The 18,881-nt window shown below is 42.6% G+C and overlaps 1 protein-coding gene across 4 annotated transcripts in view; it reads left to right on the top strand.

Moving 5' to 3' along the window:
- The window catches only part of GRK5 (G protein-coupled receptor kinase 5), a 232,695-nt gene extending 223,817 nt beyond the window's left edge, over positions 1-8,878 (top strand). For 3 of the 4 annotated variants that reach the window (XM_038410340.2, XM_043518902.1, XM_043518903.1), the window contains 2 exons: positions 759-827; positions 7,960-8,878. In XM_038410340.2, the coding sequence (XP_038266268.1) occupies positions 759-827; positions 7,960-8,055 (165 nt within the window). In that variant the 3' untranslated portion in view covers positions 8,056-8,878. Of the gene's footprint in view, positions 1-758; positions 1,368-7,959 lie in introns of all 4 variants that reach the window. The other variant, XR_005294025.2, reaches the window with a different exon arrangement.
- Positions 8,879-18,881: the final 10,003 nt, after the last annotated feature.

Here is an 18,881-nt window from a genome sequence, read left to right as displayed (position 1 = left end):
GGTCTCAGTCCCACCCTCACAGGCTCTTAGTAACCCCTGGCTCAGCACCTATGTCCAACAAAGGGCAGCTCTGCCACCCCTGCTGATTCTTTTGTGTCCAGGGCTACTGGGGACTGTCCGTGAAAAGAACACCTGCTAAGAATGGGGCATTAGCAAAGCTGGCTGCCAGGCTGGGAGAACTAGTCATGCTAATGAACCCAAACCCGGCTGCTTCCTCCCAAAACAAGCACCTTCTCTGTCTCTCTCGACCTGACCTCCCTACTGCATGCGTGGAGCTCATGACTGAGACTTGGTTTTCTTATTTTACAGTGGTGCATGTGCAGGTGTTGGCTCTGACATACCTACCCATCATCCCTATTTAAGAATGACAGGCCTTATTTTTAGAACATATTGACCACTTTTCCACATAACATTTTGAACCCAGCATATTACACTGGAGTTACAAGGCATGTCTCCCTAAATGTTAGCAGGTATGCTCTGAGGAAGACAAAGCTTAGGAGGCCAGAATTGTTTGTGCTGTATTGAATTGACTCCTCTAACTTGTATCCTCTTCTCTGTGTCTCTGGAGAGCTCCCATGGTTCTCCTGACCCATGGAAAATAAGGGCAAGCACGCTAAATAATTTTTATTTCAGTAAATCTTCACAATGTTACAAGACCAGAAGCAGGCGGGATAATACGACACGACCAAAATGTGAGACAGATGGGAGGTCTGGGATGTTTGGGGGATATAAATATCATTGTTTTCTCCTTTCTCCAGCATCAAAACAATTCAAAGAGTTCACCGAATTCAAAGGCGAGTTTAAATCACCACATAAATTCAAACCACGTAAGTTCAAACTCCACCGGAAGCAGCTAGTTTGAACTCAACTTTCATGAAACAACGTGTTGCATCCTTCCACTATAATCTATGAAGCTTCTAAGGATGAGAGAGCCTCCACCGTTGAGTTAAAAAATAAATGATCTCCCAGCAATGGAGATATTCTATCCATTCCTTCCAGTGGAGCCTCACATTTTATGAAGAAATTTCCACTCAGGTCTGTTTTTGGAGGTGGCACTCAAGATGGTGTGAATCAGATTTGTCTATTTAGAACATTGCAATAGAAATTCAACGAACATGACTACTTGCACGTATTTAAATAGCATCATAATAGAACTGAATTTTGTCTTTATTATTTTTAAAGAAAAGTTTTGTAAATTTCTCTATTGTCTCAGTTTACATTTTGTACATTTGTATTTAAATGAAAGTCAGACTTTGGGGTGTATATTTTCTGAGCAGCAGCTGTAAAGCCATGTGTTTTAAGACTTTTTTTTAAAAGAAATGTGACTCAAGACTTCCAGAGCCTCAAATGAGAAATCATTCTTTTTAGTAAGTATAGAAAATTATTCATATTTCACTTTATCAAGTTGGTTTTACTGACATGCATTTTTATGGCACAGTTTATTCTTAATTATTTTACATCTGTATATTTGGCTTACAGCAACACTGCATACATTTTTTCTCTTTCTTGGTTTGTAAAGTCTTGTGTTAAATGCTAAAATACGTAGTCAAGACTTTGCCGCATCTAAGAATACTATTTGCTATGTCTGAAGTTCGTAATGTCATGGGACCAGCACTGTTGAGATTTGCACTTATTTTTATTGTTAGATCATCACAATATTATTGTTTTTAATGGAAGCCTGTTTTAAGCCCTCCTCCTTTTCAAACTTTTTTTTACTATTGCTAATGAGAGAAAGAACAAATGTTAGCAAGGGAAGATAAGAAAGACAAGTTGTCCTCAGTTCTCCTAAGGCCTGAAATCCTGCACCCATTGAAATTAACAGTAAAGCTCCCATTGCTTTCAGTGATACAGGATCAGACCACAACTGAGAGGCTTTTACAACAGTTGCTTATGTCACAGAGCTACCAGGAGATTGACTCAATGGCCCTGTCTGTGCTGGCCAGGGAAGCTATAGAGGACAGATCCAAGCCAGGAAGGTTCAGCTCTGGATCTCAACTTGTTCACATCCATTATATCTATTCCGACCCATGTCCACAGTGAGCTGTTCTAGAGCCCTTAGGCTGCATGGCTCCTTTTCTGGCCCCCTCATCCAGTGATGAAATGACTGTCCCAGTACAGAGAGTTAGCTGAGTTCAGTGCCCATTGTAAAACAGTATCATTTGCTCTTTTTTGATTCCACAATGCATCATCTCAGGCTACCCCAAATCATTGTTTTAAACAATTGTCCCACTGGTATAGATGGGCTCAGTCAGATTCAATATCCATACTATGAACCAGTTAACAAAAGCATACTATATGCTAAGAGTGTATCTATTCTCAAACATGCCATGTAGGACATCAAGTGTCAAACACAGCTTCACCCGTTTCAACGGATGTTGGGAAACATTTGCCCCACTGGGTGTAGACAGAATCTGCTGAATTCAACATTTGCTGTAAAATAGTTTGGTTGACCGTGCTTTTTTACAGTGGTTGCTGAATTGATTGAGTTTTCCTAAACCTTTGGGACAACTGATGTCTGACATGTCATGTCTAAGAATTAAACAATTGCGCTAAGGTTAGACCATGTCTATGCTGCCCAGGGAAACTGGGTTAGCATCTTTCTAGCAAGAATTACATGTATGTTTAGGAACAGGTTACTTAGGGAGCTTCTGGAATCCCCATCATTGGAGGCTTTTAAGAACAGGTGAGGCAAACACCTGTCAGGGATGGCTTAGATATATTTAATCCTGCCTCAGTATGGGAGGATAGACTAGATGACTTCTTGAAGTCCTTTCCAGCCCTGCATTTCTTTGATTAGACTGGTGTGCACAGGCATAAACTTACTAATGTGCCAGGGGTGCTCGACACCTGGATCTGCCCCAGGCCCCACCCCCACTCTACCCCTTCCTCTCAGGCGCCGCCATGCCTCTTCCTGCCTGCATTCCACCCGCACCCCACTTCTTCCCGCCCCATTCCGCCCCCTCCACCCCAGCAAGCTGAACCCTCGCTCTTCCTCCCTGTCCCCGCAGCCTCCTTCAAGCCGCAAAATAGCTGATCGCGGCAGGCAGGAGGCGCAGGGAGAGAGGGGGAGGTGCTGATCAGCGGAGCCTGTTGGCGGGTGGCAAACACTGGGGGGCAGGGGCTGATAGGGGGGCTGCCGGTAGATGCTCAGCACCCACCATTTTTTTCCTTCTGGGTGCTCCAGGCCCAGAGCACCCACAGAGTCGGTGCCTATGCTGATGTGAAACTGGTTTCCTTGGCCAACACAGAAAGAGCAACAGAGTGCATGAGGTTTTTTACAGGAAAAGCCATGAATGATAAGGACTCAAAATAAAGTAAGTTCTAGAGCAGGGATCGGCAACCTTTGGCACGAGGCCCACCAGGATAAGAGCCCCCTGGCTGGCCGGGCCGGTTTGTTTACCTGCCACATTACCTGCAGGTTCGGCCAATTGTGGCTCCCACTGGCGGCGGTTCACCTCTCCAGACCAATGGGGGCTGCGGGAAGGGGCGCGGGCTGAGGGATGTGCTGGCCGATGGATGTGCTGGCCATGGCTTCCCAAAGCCCCGATTGGCCTGGAGTGGCGAACCGCGGCCAGGGGGAGCCGCGATCAGCCGAATCTGCAGATGCAGCCGGTAAACTGGCCTGGGACCCATCGGGGGCTTACCCTGGTGGGCTGCATGCCAAAGGTTGCCGATCCCTGTTCTAGAACAACTTAAGGTCAGTAAGGGACAGAGAACAGGGTCAGTGTTTTTGTAAATTAACTGATGGAGAAAGAAATGGAGATATTGGGCTATGTATGTATGTATTGGGCTGATGTGCGTTTGTCATGGAGTACAGTATGCCAAGAAGCCAAGACACCCTGTAGGTCAACTAATAAGGTTGTAGGTTCTCTCAATCACTTGTAGAGATATAGGTAATTAAGACTGTGTTGTAAACAATCCAAAACAATGATGAAAAATTATCTCCCTTTTCCTTCTGACTGATGTTCTGGGAAGACACGGTGGCACAGAGGGTGTTTACCCCTCACTTTATCCATGCAAAGATCCAACAGGGAGAGTGCCAGCAGTTTCACCTGTGTCAGTGATGCCACTGCAGATTTGAGCAGAGGTGAAAGAATGTGGAGAAGCGAGTGCTGAGAATTTGGACTAATTATGTCTCCAGTTTAGTTGTAATATTTCCAACTCACTAGTAGGCATGAGAAGAGAGAAGTACTGTGTGCATGAAATTCTCCATTTATGTTCTGACGCAAGCCCTCTGAAGTCAGCGGGAATCTGTGTTCTTACTGTAGTGGGCTTTGTGTTAGGCCCCTTATGCAAAGTTTGCGTTCTGTGGATGGCCTTGCATGGGCCCTCTGCATCAGGGTGGATTTCACCCAATTTCAAGAAATGTAGTTGAGAATTCGAAGAGGAACCTCAGTATCTGTGGGGCTTAATGTAGGGCTCACTGTTTCAGTACCAGTGTGCATGAGAAGCTTTATATGTAGAACTTTCCTTGCTTTGCCTAGAATATCCTTATGGGGAAACGTTTTTTCAAAGGGAAAGGCTGATGTCCACGTGCCAGAACTACACTCAAATTCATCTGTGTGCGCAGTATGTCAGTGCTCTCTCAAACGGTTAATTCATAAGCACAAATGCTAAGCAAAGGGAGCACTGAGTGGTAGATAGAGCGTGGTCCTAGGTTCTGTTTTGAGTTCTGCTACTCCCTCATTTTGTAGCATTATAGAGGCACCTACCTCCCATTAGAACAATGTGGATAATAATGTTTGCCTGCCGTCCGGGGTGGGGCAGGGGTTGTGAGGCTTAAATCATGAATGTGTGTAAAGTGTGATGAGGCTCTTGGATAAAAGTCATTATAAGAGTCACATATTAATATTCATCATTAAACATGGGTGAGTGCAGAGCGTATGCATGAGGAGCTCATTCTCTACCTTTTTAACCATTTGATCCATGAAGACTCCATTCTCTTTTGTTGTTGTTTTAACACTTCACATTTACATTAGAGATGAAAAACCTAATTACAGTGAGCCTCCCTTGAAGGCTGTTTGTTAAGGCTAAATGACCAATTGATAACCTTGCCTCGAAGGAACATCATGTGTAGCGACAACACTGCCAGTCAATACCAGTCTTGACCACCAGTCCTGTGAGTCTCCTGAAGAGTGCTTGCCTACTATGTCAAACTGAGCAGTATTTTTAGTTAAATATCCCAATTGAGACGAGGCTGAGAACACACTGTGCCCACATTCACTTGTGTGATCCAGTAAAAATTGGAACACAGATATCTATGGATGGAACTTTAGTGAATAATTTGTTGCACAACCTAACTCCCCCAAATACATGGAGCCTGATTCTCAGAGGTGATGAATACTCACAATTCAATCGGAAGTCAATGGGAGCTGTGGGCGTTCAGCACCTCTGAAAACCAGGCCTATAATGTGGGGGGAGGGTTAGCTCAGTGGTTTGTGCATTGGCCTACTAAACCCAGGGTTGTGAGTTCAATCCTTGAGGGGGCTATTTAGGGGTCTGGGGCAAAAATTGGGGATTGGTCCTGCTTTGAGCAGGGGGTTGAACTAGGTGACCTCCTAAGGTCCCTTCCAACCCTGATCTTCAATGTTTCTATAATTTCTTTATACTACTTTGGAGAGAGCATACTGCTAGCAAGAGAGCATTTAGTACTCTGAATCATAATGAATAGCTCTGAGGTGGGTTTGCACATAGCAAAAGAGTAGAAAGAACTAGTTATTTCATAGTTTTCCAGCACAAGATTAATTTCATCTACTATCGTTCCAATTAGAGCAAAGGTCCTTTTGGGAAGTGCACAAGATTAGAGCTGGTTGAATTATTTGTATGAGTAGACTGTTGAGCAAATTTAGCTCTTTAAATGTTTGGAAATAATTTACAAACTGATTCTGAATTCTGCACCTGAGTTTATTTTTAAGTCTTCTCCAGATAGGCTGAAAATTACTCATTAGTCTATGGGTTCTTCATTAACTTTCCAGTTCAGTGATTCTTTGAGTTGTGTGTGAAGGAGTCACATGGCATTTTTTCTGCTTTCTGCTTGGATGATTGAAACGTCTAAAACATGAAAAAAAAAAGCAAATACATATTTTTGAGTCTGCACATATAACCTTGTTCATGTGAATATAAGGGTGTTCATGCACAAACAGCCATTCCTAAGACGTGTGAACAAAAACCTGTTCATGCAAATGAAAAAACGCACAAGACTGGTCAAACCAAGCAGCCAATAGGAATTCAAATGAAAGTTAGTGAACGCTGTTCTTGCAGTGCTGAATCAGATCTACTTAATATAGATATTTAGAGGAATTTGTTCAATTGACACTCTGTTTTTCATAGAAAATTTGGAATGTTTTTAAGAAATCTTTGAAGTCACTTGTGATCATTCCCCTCCTGGGGTAACTATGTCCAGTTTCATTGTAAGAAACATGTAGCCAAACTTCGCTGATTTATTGGAATCTTACCAGATATAGATGCTTTTTCTTCTTCTTCAGAGTATACATAGAAGAGAACACACAATATCCAGCAGGGACTATTTTTGTTAAGCCAACTCTCATGTTTCCAAGCTAGATCCAACTGGCATCTTTACTTTTTCCACCCAAGTCTCACATTTCAAAGTCAGTTGCTACTATCCTTTTCAGTAGAGAAGCCTCAGATAAACTTCTGTAGTACAAACAAAATAAGCAGAAACAGGGAGATACAGTATCTATGAACTCCTAAGTACAGTTTGAGAACTAGGTTAGTGTGTGGGTGTGTTCATGTGAAAGGTTCTCTTCTTTAAGTTCACAAATTCTTGTTGTTCAAAGTTTGTAAGGCTCCCTCCCACATGTTAAATATGTTGACCAAAATGAGATGGCTCATCAGCTGCTCCTGAGCATTCTCTAAACAGCACTGGAAAAGTTGGACTTCTCTTTGCTTTGAAAGAATGTGTGGGGCTAGTCTGCTTTTTCAGGCAGGGATCATGTCTTCCTGTGTGTTTAAACTGCACCTAGCACAATGGGACTCTGTCCTGCTTGTGGCCTTGGGCTGCTACTTTAATTTAAATAACTACATTAATAAGTGCCTAGTGCACAAGTGCCCATTTCACCAAAACATCACTGGCACATTTGAAGGCCCTTAAAACTGGGAGGCCAAGGAGTGAATGGATGCAGAGATTGACCTGCCCTCATCCTGGGAGATGGTCCTGGTCTATCCCAGGCATGGTTGAGAACCATTAGCAGGGAAGTGCAAGAGAAGCTGTGGCTAAACAGAGGACACCCTTTTCCAGAGCTATCAGTGTGAGACCTCTCACAAGCACTAACTCCACCTATCGTTTAAACAATAATGATAGAGATGAGTGTCCTTAGGCTAAAGCCGAGGAAACAGGGTTAAATCCTATTCATTCCAAATTCCATGTGTCAGGAGGGCAGCAACCTCCCTTAGCGAGAACAACTATTAGCTTTTATGCAGCGCTGTAAGAGGATTTTTAAAGCCACCCAACAGCAGTCTGTACTAATAGCCCCTCTACTCTGCAATAATACAAATATCAGCTGCCATGCTGGTGTCTGTTACTGCAGAATACTATCAAATGTTTTTATAAAGGAAGAGCCATATGCTGAAAGACTCTTAAACAATGTATTATTTACATTGGCAGTGGCAGAGTGATTTTTGATTTAAGATGATCCCCATGTGTCATAGACTTTGAAGTGTTCGTTTCCTTGTTTCAGAGCTAATCAGTAATAGCAATCATTCAAGATCCTCCCCTTTTTATATTAAAAACAAATATCTCTGAGGGAGGGGACAAAAATAATCACCAGTTAAACTTCAAAATTTCTCTTTGCCTGCTGAACAGTTGTTCCACATGTGACAGAATTCCTAGATACTGAATAACTGAAATGCTGTGTTAAGTCAGAATGATGCATGTTGGACAAACGTTGGGAAAACTCACTGGCCCATCTATGAAAACTAAAGAGATTATCACATTTCTAGGATCAAAGGACTTCAAAAGGGAATCCCAGGCGTTCTGGAAATCAAATGGCCCCCAAGGAACCATTGCTACCAGGAAAGAAGAAACATGTCAGATAGTGCCTGGATTATAAATGTATTTTCCATTCTTGTCATTCCACAGATGTTCAGTGTGTTTATTAACCAGTCCATGTGAGTTATATTGTATGTGTTGAGTGCAATCTCCTTTGATTGCACTTTTTAAATACTGGACACTCATCTAAAAGACTCAACTTTTTGCCTTTCCTTTGAAGGTGGAGGATGTAAAAACTTCATTTTGCATTTCCAAGCAATGTAGATAGATCTAAAAATTTCGTGAACCATCTTGTATTTGCCCATATCTGACTAATGATTAAATTGTAAAACTGCAGAGTTTCATATTACGACTAGTCTTTTCACGTGCTTTGAAAATTAAAATTCACATTTGGTATTAACGCACACACAGTATTCTTCTGATCTAATTTGAAAAGTGTATCCAGGAGTAAATGTTTTTAAGCACTGCTAATACTGTAGTCTCTGTAAGAGGAACAGACACTTCTAAAGAAATGTTAAAGTTGTCTTTCATAATTCAGTCAACAAATCAGTTTTGTAATAAATTAAAGCAAATGTTCTCAATTAGAAGAACTAGTGTCTGTTGGCATTGTACACACACAAAAAATCATTCTAGTATCCAAAGGGTTTTTTGTTGTTGTTTTATTACAGGGAGATTCTAACATTGTTTTATGAAACTAGTTTCATTTTGAGGTTATTACTGAAGATAATGGCTTCTGTGTTCTATGGCTGCTTGAATTCTTCGTACATAATGTCTAATAATGTCACAGTGCTGCTGTATCTAGATCAAACCACTGTTTTGTTTTGGTTTTGTTTGGGGATTTTTTTAGAAAAATAAATTCTTTAATTTAAATACATTAAAATTACTCATTCTGATCCATTTTTCCTCTTTTTTTTTTTTATTGGACATAAGCCCATATTGCACCAGATAATGCTTCATCTGAAGTTCATGGGAGTGTTACCATTGCTTTTAGGGGGAGCAGGATCATTGCTGGGACATCTGCTGCCTTTATATGTCTTATTATAATATTTTCTGTCACATCACCTCTCCAGGCAGTAGATCTACCATAGGTCAGAATCTTAGGCCCTGTCTACACTGAGGTTATTAGCCATGGGCAGCTGCATCAGTGTGACTATGCAGTACTGATTGAACCATGACTTGCACTAGTTCAACTTACCCCCATGGTGTCAACCAGGACTTGAACCAGTGGGGTATGTCTATATCAGAGGCTTGCACTGGTATGGCAAGGCCAGTGTTGCTATTCAGTGACTAAAAAATCCAGTGTATACAAGTCCTCAGTCATGTTCATATTCACAAAGCCTCCAAACAATTATGTGACTTGGCCAGCATGGAGCAAGGCAGAATGGCCTAATAAACTGGGCAGGAGACTAAATACAAAGACTTTAAGGAAGGCATCATGACAGTCATCAAGAGCTTTTCTTCACTGCAGTGTTAGCTCAGGAGATCAACACTTGAGTTAACTCCTCTCAAGTAGCTTAAGCATCAGCATTACTTGACCACGAGCATCAGATTAGGGCCAAAACTCAAGCTATCCCTTGAGCTACACTGCAGTGAAGAAAAGACCCTAGTCTTCCCTCCAAATTTCAGAGAAGCAGCCGTGTTAGTCTGTATTTGCAAAAAAGAAAAAGAGTACTTGTGGCACCTGAGAGACTAACAAATTCTTTTAGTCTCTAAAATTTGTTAGTCTCTAAGGTGCCATAAGTACTCCTTTTCTTTTTTTCCCTCCAAATGAATCTCCCTCTGGATGGAAGCAGGAGCCAGGAATTCTTAAATTCCCTATCAGCCCTGCCACTGACTTATTGTGTGGCCATGGACAAGTCATTTAACCTCTCTACTGTGGATTCACCATATTTGTGAAATGGGGATGATGCTCTTCACATATCTCATAGGAATATGGGGAGAATTAATGTGCTTTAGAGCTGAAAAGAGTTGTGTAAGTGCTTATTATTTTATATTATTAAGCACCCTGAAAAGCTGTTACCTTGACAACCTTTGCTGCAAGTGCCTTTTCAAGAGAATTTTCTGGACTTGATTGTACTCTCTCTTCTGATTTACTCTTTTGTGAGTGAGAAAAGACTCAGACCCTCTTGTGCTGATTCACCACTACTTTACACCTTGCGTAGTCACCTGTCCCAATTGAGTGCAAAGTGGGTGGAACACACTATCAGAATGGTCTGCAATTAATATCAACTTTGCACTGGTGTAACCTACATGGGGCGGAAAACTGGCCTTTTATCTTGTACTGCAAAGATGACGATAAGTGACCTCATTCTCCCCACAGTACCTCTCATACACAATTTCTGAGGTGAAATAAAAACTACCAGATGCTCTATGGTACTAAAATCTTTAAAAGAAATAGGATCATGGAACAAGATCCCACATTAAATTGCATGACTGGCCAAAGATACAAAGGAAGGTGGTTGCATTCAAAAATGAATGGACATTCTGATTTGCTTCATGAAATTTCGCACTCTCACAAAGAGAACTGGCCAAATTTGTTTCCCATGTTACCCACTTCCTTTTCCTGATGCACAATGCAATACAAACTCCCAGAAAACACCACTGCTGCAACCTCACAAACTTAGGGGACCTTAAAATGGGCAGGGTAGTTGCCAGAGGAGGAGACAGTGTGGGTGATACAGAGGCCCACAGAGAAAGATTTTACTTAGCCTTCATCATGATGTGTTTTACAAGATCTACAAATCTCTGGCCTTGCTTAAATTTCCATTGGTTAGGGAGGGAGTGTTTGTAGGCAGAAAAATCAAAATACACTTTTCACAGCCGTGCACTTCATGCATCTAAAGTGGAATTTTGCATTCAGCTGCAACTTTACCAGTAAACTTTGCAAACAAGTTGCCACCCAGCAGAGTGAAATTTTTCTTGTATTTTCCAACTTCTTTTCTTAAAAAATATATATATATATTGTAAAAAGGGGTAAAGAAAAACTGAGAGCCTGCTGATGGCAAACAGTGTTTGCACTAAGTACCAAGAAAGAACTCCTCAAGAGTGGTAGCAGAGAAAAGTATAACATGATTCAATGGCCAGAAGGTGAAGCTAGATACATTCAGACTGGAAATAAGGCATATGAACAGTGAGAATGTCACCATTGAAACAATTTACCAAGGATCGTGGCAGAGTCTCCATCACAGACAAATTTTTAATCAAGATTGGAAGCTTTTTTTCAAAAAGCCCTGCTCTAGGAATGATTTTGGAGAAGTTCTGTGGCTTGTGTTGTACAAGAGGTCACACTACATGATCACAATGGTCCCTTCTGGCCTTAGAGTCTATGAAACTGGGTAAAGTAGCAGCCTTGTCAAACTGCCTAGCTCAGTAAACTTAAGGTGCTCAACTGTGTAAATTCAGGTCCTACAGCTTTACATTGATACTGACCTGCTCACATACATTCAACCAATTTTCCTGCAATTATAAAAGTTTAGAAGTCATGTGTCATTTGATCTTTTCAGTAAATTCCTTGGGTTGTTTTATGCTTTCCATCTGATAACCTTTCCTGGAATTTTCCTAATATACCAGGCAAATTTCTCTCAAGCTATGTACAGACCATTGGCAGAATACCCTCATCACTCACATGATTTAAAAAGAAGCAAATTAAATAAAATTATAATTTTTAATGCCCGGCAAATGCTTTGGAGATGGAAACTATTACATAAGGCCCAGATCCTGCCACCAAAATCAATGGGGCTCTGTGCAGGCACAAGGGGCTGCCAAGATGGAGTCAGTCACAAGCTTGGGGACTAAATTATTCTGCTTATTTTTTATAGGTGGCACATGATTAAGTTCAAAATAAAACCCTTAGGCCATTAAAAATTAACTCATCATTTCCCCCTCACTAGAATAAGTAGAGTAATATTTATTAGTAACATATTCACCACTGTACTATGCTTTATCTGACAAACTAGAAAGAGAAATGCTACACGTATTAGCTTGGAAGCATTAAATAGGCTATAGGTGGTAAAGTAAGCATGCAGAATTGATCCAGTCCTCAAAATAACATGCTTCCTTGCAAATTATGGTGTTTTTAAAAATTTGCTTTAGTCTTTTGACCTTTGCAGAATTTCTGCTTTTTAATTCAAGCAAAATACTAGGAAATTACATTTCAAATTCAAGAGAAGTAGTGGTATTTGGTGCCTGCTGGAAAGGTATAATAGTGGTCAGCTCCCTTGGTGAGGGGGAACAGTGAAATCAGAGAAGGAGCCAGGGGAAACTGGGGAATGGCTGGCCATGCAAACTGGAACCACGGTGAGGGAGGGGGGATAGGGAGTTGACATGGACATGGGATGCAAAGGACAAACTGACACAGGCTGAGTAAAGCGATTTGGACAAGAAACCAGGGAGGGAAAGGAGGGGTTGAGAGACACTTAGCTTAGAGGAGAAACCTGAAAGGGAGACCAGAACTAGGCACCAGTGGGTTGGGAGGGGAAATTTAGATAGAAGAAGGTGTTGGGAGAACTGGGCTGGCCAAAGAGACTGGAGACAAGGACTTGCTATGGAACTGGGATTGGCTGAGCAAGAAGCCTGTGACTGAGCGGGGAAGGGAAGGGGGGGAGGCAGCCTGGAACTGGGATAGCAAGCATGGAGGGGAAGATTAGCATGGACTGGGCAGCTCTTCTCCAAACCTTGCAAAGGGGTGAGGTGATACTTTTGGCTGTTTCCCCTCCACAAGCCAGAGCTGTAGGGGAAGAATAGACTCTTGTTGACTCCATGTGTGCTCGCAGAAGGAAGGTGACTAACCTCCTGTACCATGCCTTACCCCCTCTGACCTCAATCAGCCGCGGTGTGAGGGAGCAGAGCATCTGCAGATGGATCACCAAGGCCCAGTGCCCGGAGAGCAACAGGACTGGGACAGCAACTTGACAGACAGGTGTGTGGTTAGGATCAGGGGAAGCCTAGACTGGGGTAGGGGTCACTGGGCCATGAAAGGTGGGCTTCATTGGGGATTGGGGGGGGGGGTGGGGGCAGACTTCACTGGAGTATGAAGAGTGGGATTCGTTGGAGGGGCAAGGTTCATTGGGATATGAGAGGATGGGATTGGGGAAGAGGCAGGGCAGGAATCATTGGGAGGTGCAGGGGAGGGTTAACTGTTTGGTGCAGCAGAATTAAGCAGTGCTTTTTAGGGTTGATGGAGGGAGACGGCGAGAGAGATTTGGGATCGTGATAAGGAAAGAAACAATTGCTCCTTCTTCCTCCCCCACAATCTCTCCCACTCTCACCGTTTCCCCCACTCCAGCTTCTCTTTCTGCTTCCGACCCAGACTGCCCCCAGTCTTTTAACCAGGCCAAACTCCCTCCTTTTTCTCCCCCATTTTATAATATGAAAACCATCAGCAAATGCTCAAATTCCAGTTGATGTAAATACATGCACACTTCTGTGCAGGGGTTTTTGTCAGAAGATGTAGGCTAGTCTAACCACTGATCTTTTCTCAAAGGTAAACTTACATATTGGTCCCATCATTATTTAATTCCACCACCTCCACTTACTTGTAAATTCACTACAACATTCAAAAGATAAAAATAAACAGAGAAACATTGAGCCAAATCAAAATTGTAGTAAGAAATTTATTGCCAGAGTCACCAAAGTCAGAAATACTTATTGTAGGTCTGCAATAATTACTTTGCTTTGGACATGATACTTATTCAGTGCATCACAGAAAAAAGCTATTGAAGTTTTGCATAACCAAAAAATTCGACTGTTGCTGTTTTTATACAGTTAAATGACTAATATAAACAATATGCTACAGTAACGGGGGGGGCAACCCCGTGTGCTGAGGCTTGCAGCCAGGGACAGCGCTGGGGCAGGTCCCTGCAGCCTGATGGCATTGTGGGGAGGGAGAGACAGGAGGAAAGGGCCCGCCAGCTGGGCACTGGGGATGGGTTGGCCAGGCCTCTCCTCAGGGTTTCCCTAGGAAGCCTGAACCACTCTGGATTCCCACCCCCACTTTCTCCTTTAGTGACAAGGGAGGACACTGGGAAGGGCAGACCTGGTGGAGCTGCACCCTGGTGGATGCAGGGACCCTGCCCTGCCCCTATTGGGCCCCATCCATGGGCAGCACTATTGCAATCACTCTATCCAGCCCCCCTTGGAGCACGCCTCAGCCTCCAATGCTGCTCTCCTCCCTAGGAGCTGGGCCACCGACATCCTGGGCCAGCGGGGATCATGCAGGAGACCCACCCTGTGCTTCCTGGGCCCAGGGATCCTCCCCTGTTTGGTTAGCTCTGGGGAGCTGTCCAAGTGGGGCTGGTGCTAATAGACCCAGCAGGGCATGGCTCCCTCGCCAGCACTCACCCAGGTCCATGTGGAGGATGTGGACAGCCCCATAGCCTGGGACACTGGATCCCTGGCCCCCAGATGGGGCATGAGTCTGACTTGGGGAAGGAGGTGCATGGTTGGCCCAGTGCCTGAGGGTCCCTGGCTCCCTCTCACAAAGTGCTCTGGCTGACAAGGGGGCATCACTGTGCGGGAGGGAGGCAGAAGCAGCCCCTGTGTATGGGGCCGGGCCTGGCAGACTCCGGCTCATTGGCTCTTGTGGGAGCCAACCACAATGTAACACTACATCCACATCCACACACAGGTGGGACCTTCCCCCTGCTCCCTTCCTGGTCCTGCCACTGCCTATTGTGGGGCCTGGCCTGCTGAGCAGGACCTGCTAGATTGGGGAGCGGGGGGGGAGTGCTGAGCCTCCTCTAGTCCGAGCCACCTGCCGCCAGTAACTGACGGCAAAGACATACAAGATCGAGCAAAAACATAACACTGTATAACATTTTTATCCACAAACAAACATATTCAAGGTACTGATTGGTACTCCATTGATCAGAGTAGTGATGAACAATAGTAATTCTTTTTGCTTTTCACTGTTGCAGTAGTAGCCGCTCTCAGCTCCAATGTCACTTCTTCCGCACAAACATTTCTAATGGAGCATTAATATTCATAGTCAAAATATCCAAGTCGTCACTCTTTAGAAATCCAGGACATTGTGGGTTTCCCCATGGTCCTCACACTCTATTACTGGTTCATTGGCTTGATTTGCCACATTGCAGGACACTTCAATCTCCTTCATGTGACTGGTCAGCATCACTGCACTGCAGCTACTTCTGTTCCTTAATCCCCTGTTGGTGATGTTGGGTTGCTCATTCTCATCAGGAAATCCTTTTGACAGTCTATTAGACCTCTTGGTTTCATAGTTCCTGAACTCCATGAGCCTCTCATTGAAGTACTCTTGCAAAGTCTTGTCATAGAAACCGCTGTTGGTTTTGCGGTGACCTTTGATGAAGTAGTTTCCCAAGGAGTTGCCCATGCCGTGGACCTGGAAGCTGTTTTGGCCCAAAGATTTTATATTTGTAGAGTTTTCAACCCTTAGCACTGGGCCATTTCTCTTTCTTCCTAGCTCCTGGAAAGCCATGCTGAAGTCCGAAGTTCTAGAATAGCTCCTTGATAAATATTTAAAACATTGGCAAATAAAATCTGAATTAAAACTTGCCTTTTATTCAGTTTCATGCTAGCAAAAGCAATATGCATTGCAAAATGTCAGCAACATAAATACTTGGGAACAGGCTTTTTGTGGCAGAGTCTATGTCTGCATCTTTCTACAACAACTGACACAATGGGGCCATGAATTTGAATGGGATCTCTGGATGATATTGAAATACAAATAGGAAATAATATAGCACAAAGTTCCAAGGGTGCTTAGATCTAGGGTTTTGGTTCAGCCTACAACAGAGATCATGGTTTCCCTAAAGATCAAGGTTGTTTGGATCTAGGCTTTTGGGTCAGGCCCACACCTAGAACATGTCTATTTGTCTGAAGTTTGGAAGTGCTGAGTGTCTCCCACTGGTTGTGATTTAGATGCACAGTTCCCCTTTAATGGGATTTGAGCATCTAAAGCTCCTAAGTGACATTGGAAATCATAGTCATTGGCTTCCTTTGAAAAGCAGGCCACTATGGATCAAAAGCTATTTATATCTATGTACACCTGTTCCACACGAATCCTTTAAATACCACACTGTAGAATGGGACATGGTGAAGGGATTCTGAATAGTATTGGGTTATCTGTAATACTTTTACTTAGTCATTGTCATCCTATTCTCTCCCCTATCTCTCTAACAACTGTTTGACTATTTGTAAGTTAGATGTTTTATAAAATAGTACAAGATATGAAAAGAATCACAAAAGATGCTTTAGCTTTGTCACGCATAATGACAGGTTTCAGAGTAGCAGCCGTATTAGTCTGTATTCGCAAAAAGAAAAAGAGTACTTGTGGTTTGTTAGTCTCTAAGGTGCCAAGGGTACTCCTTTTCTTTTAGTTTTGTCAATGATTCTTTATCCATCAATGACATTCATTACATCCATTCCTAATTTTTTTATATTTTTTACCCTGTTCCTTCTTGTACCAATCTAGCTCCATCAGTTTTATCTTGTTCACATGTTTCTAGCTTATAGCTGCTGCAGTTTTCCACAACTGCAGTAAAATGGATGCCTCTTCTAAGAAATCTTTTTTTATTATTTTTCACAAAGTAACTTAGCTATGAATTGAGGTTTATTATAACAAGAATTACAGTTTGCACGTTGTGATTTAATTACATGATCCAAAACTATCATGCTAATTATAATTATTTTATATAGCCTCATAGTTGTGCATGGAGCTTTTTCTTCCTTCCCTATCATAGGTATTTCTAAGGTGCCTATCACCTTGGTAACTAAACAATTTGCTATCTGAGATGCTGAATAGACAAACAAAGGGCCTGATCCATCCCCCGTTGACTTCAGTGGGAGACTTTCTATTGATTTAGAGGGAACTGGATTAGGGCCAAAGAGTATTAACTGAGATTTCACCAATGTTTAATGTGTATAATTTATTTATATATTGTATTGTGGGTTCCCAAAGTTACTGCTCTTCAATTGCTAACTTCCTGCCATCAGCCCCAAGACATCCTAGCATGCACCAATCCCACATAGAGCACTAGCTCCTTCAGTTGATCAAATTAGCATTTGGTTGAGCTTTTTCTGGAAAATATCTTTGCAGTTTAGCTTGAACAGAGAACTTTATTTTTCTTCAGTTTCTTTATTGAGTTTTGTTTTTGTGATGGAATGAACCCTGCATTCATACCCTATGCACTATTGTAATAATCTTTGTACAAAATATGCCTTGTAAGGTATCATTTGAAAAATAATAACTTGCTGGTCAAAAATGTCATAGTAAAATGTATGTAGCAACATTCTATGTAAAGTTATGAATTCCACCACACCTGGATGATGTGGGTGGCACATGTTGACACTAATGTAGCCCCATTTAGGCAAAACTGGTCAAGCAGCTCAGAACCAAAGGACAAGTTGACACCTCTAACCAGGTGTCATGAAAGCTGATGGGCCATCACCAATCAAGAGGCCACTCTTTGGAAAGAAAGGGGGAAAGAAACAAACAGATCTGCATCTCAGAAAGCAGTAGCATAAAACCTCTCCTGCACCAGACTCCATGTCTCTCTGCTCTTAGCTGCAAAGAACTTTATCTCAGAAAAATGCATTTCAAAGGGTGGCAACTAGAAAACACCCCAAGTTCTTTCTCCTTATCCATCTCTCTTTTCCACCTAAGAAGCCAAAAGAAACAGCATATGGGCTTTGGGAGCAGAGCGTAACCTGAGATTTTGGTCAGCAATGAATTGAAAACAGGTGGTAAAAACTTCACCTTGAACCAAGTCTAGTTAAGTTTAGAAAGTGTTTTATCTTTATTTTTCTTGTGACCAGTTCTGATTTTAATGCCTCATTACTTGTACTCACTTAAAATCTCTCTCTTTATAGTTAAACAAACTTTTATTCTTTAATTAAAACTCATCCAGTGTTGTGAATTGTCTGGGTAACTTTAAGGTAGCACTGTTGTATATTGATGCCCTTAGAGGTGCACAGGACCTAGTATAGCTGGACTGTCCAGGTGAGGACTAGATAGTGCAAAACACGTGTTTTTGGGGGGGTGAATTCAGGACTGGGAGTGTTTTGGGGTCACTTTGCGAATAGTAACAAAGGCTACTGGATACCACAGTGTGGCTGGTGGGTTGCTGACCGGCTGTTGGAGTCATAGCTGTTGTACCCGGGCTGTGGCTATAGACAGACAGTCAGGGTATGACGTGTTTGTGAGGAATCCAGATGGGGAGCTTTAGCAGCAAAGTATTGTGAGGCCCCCCCAGGTTGCAGGGCAAGTGGTGACACAGCCCCTCACTGGTTTGAATTGCACCGCAGAATGCTATAGCTTTTAGCCAACCTGAAAGTACTAACCATTATACAGGTAAAATTACCCTTTCAGTCAAGGATGACAAAGTATTTTGCAATTGTGAATGAGGCTTTGCAACATCCCTGTGGTCTAGGAAAATATTATTTAAACCCATTTTACAATCCTGCAAAAAGGGCACAGAGAGGTTAAGTGATTCGTGCAAGATTGCACAGGAAGTCAGTATCTGAATTGAGACCAGAATTCAAGAATCATTACATTACCTCCTGTTGGAAGGATCTCTTTGCAGCACTTTCTGCCTCCACTATGTGGCTTATTGCCCTTTGGAGTCACCCCAACGTACGGTGATGGGTGAAGTGTATTCGGTATTATGTAATGCAAACTGAAATTCAGGGCGAAATACTTGCAGTCTATGCAAGTTAGCCAGTTTTTGACTGCTAATAATTCATCATTTTTTTCTGGAAGAGGGCAATCAAAATAATGATGCCTGCATGAATCACATTAGGTCTCAAATGAGAATGTTTAAAAGGACATGACATCGTTCCCCCTCATGCTTACCTTTTAAAAAACGGCTAACTTGAGTATGAGATATGTGGTAAAACC

This window comes from Dermochelys coriacea, chromosome 7 (assembly GCF_009764565.3).
Source record: "Dermochelys coriacea isolate rDerCor1 chromosome 7, rDerCor1.pri.v4, whole genome shotgun sequence".
Taxonomy (NCBI): domain Eukaryota; kingdom Metazoa; phylum Chordata; order Testudines; family Dermochelyidae; genus Dermochelys; species Dermochelys coriacea.
This window is presented reverse-complemented; position numbering and strand designations above follow the sequence as displayed.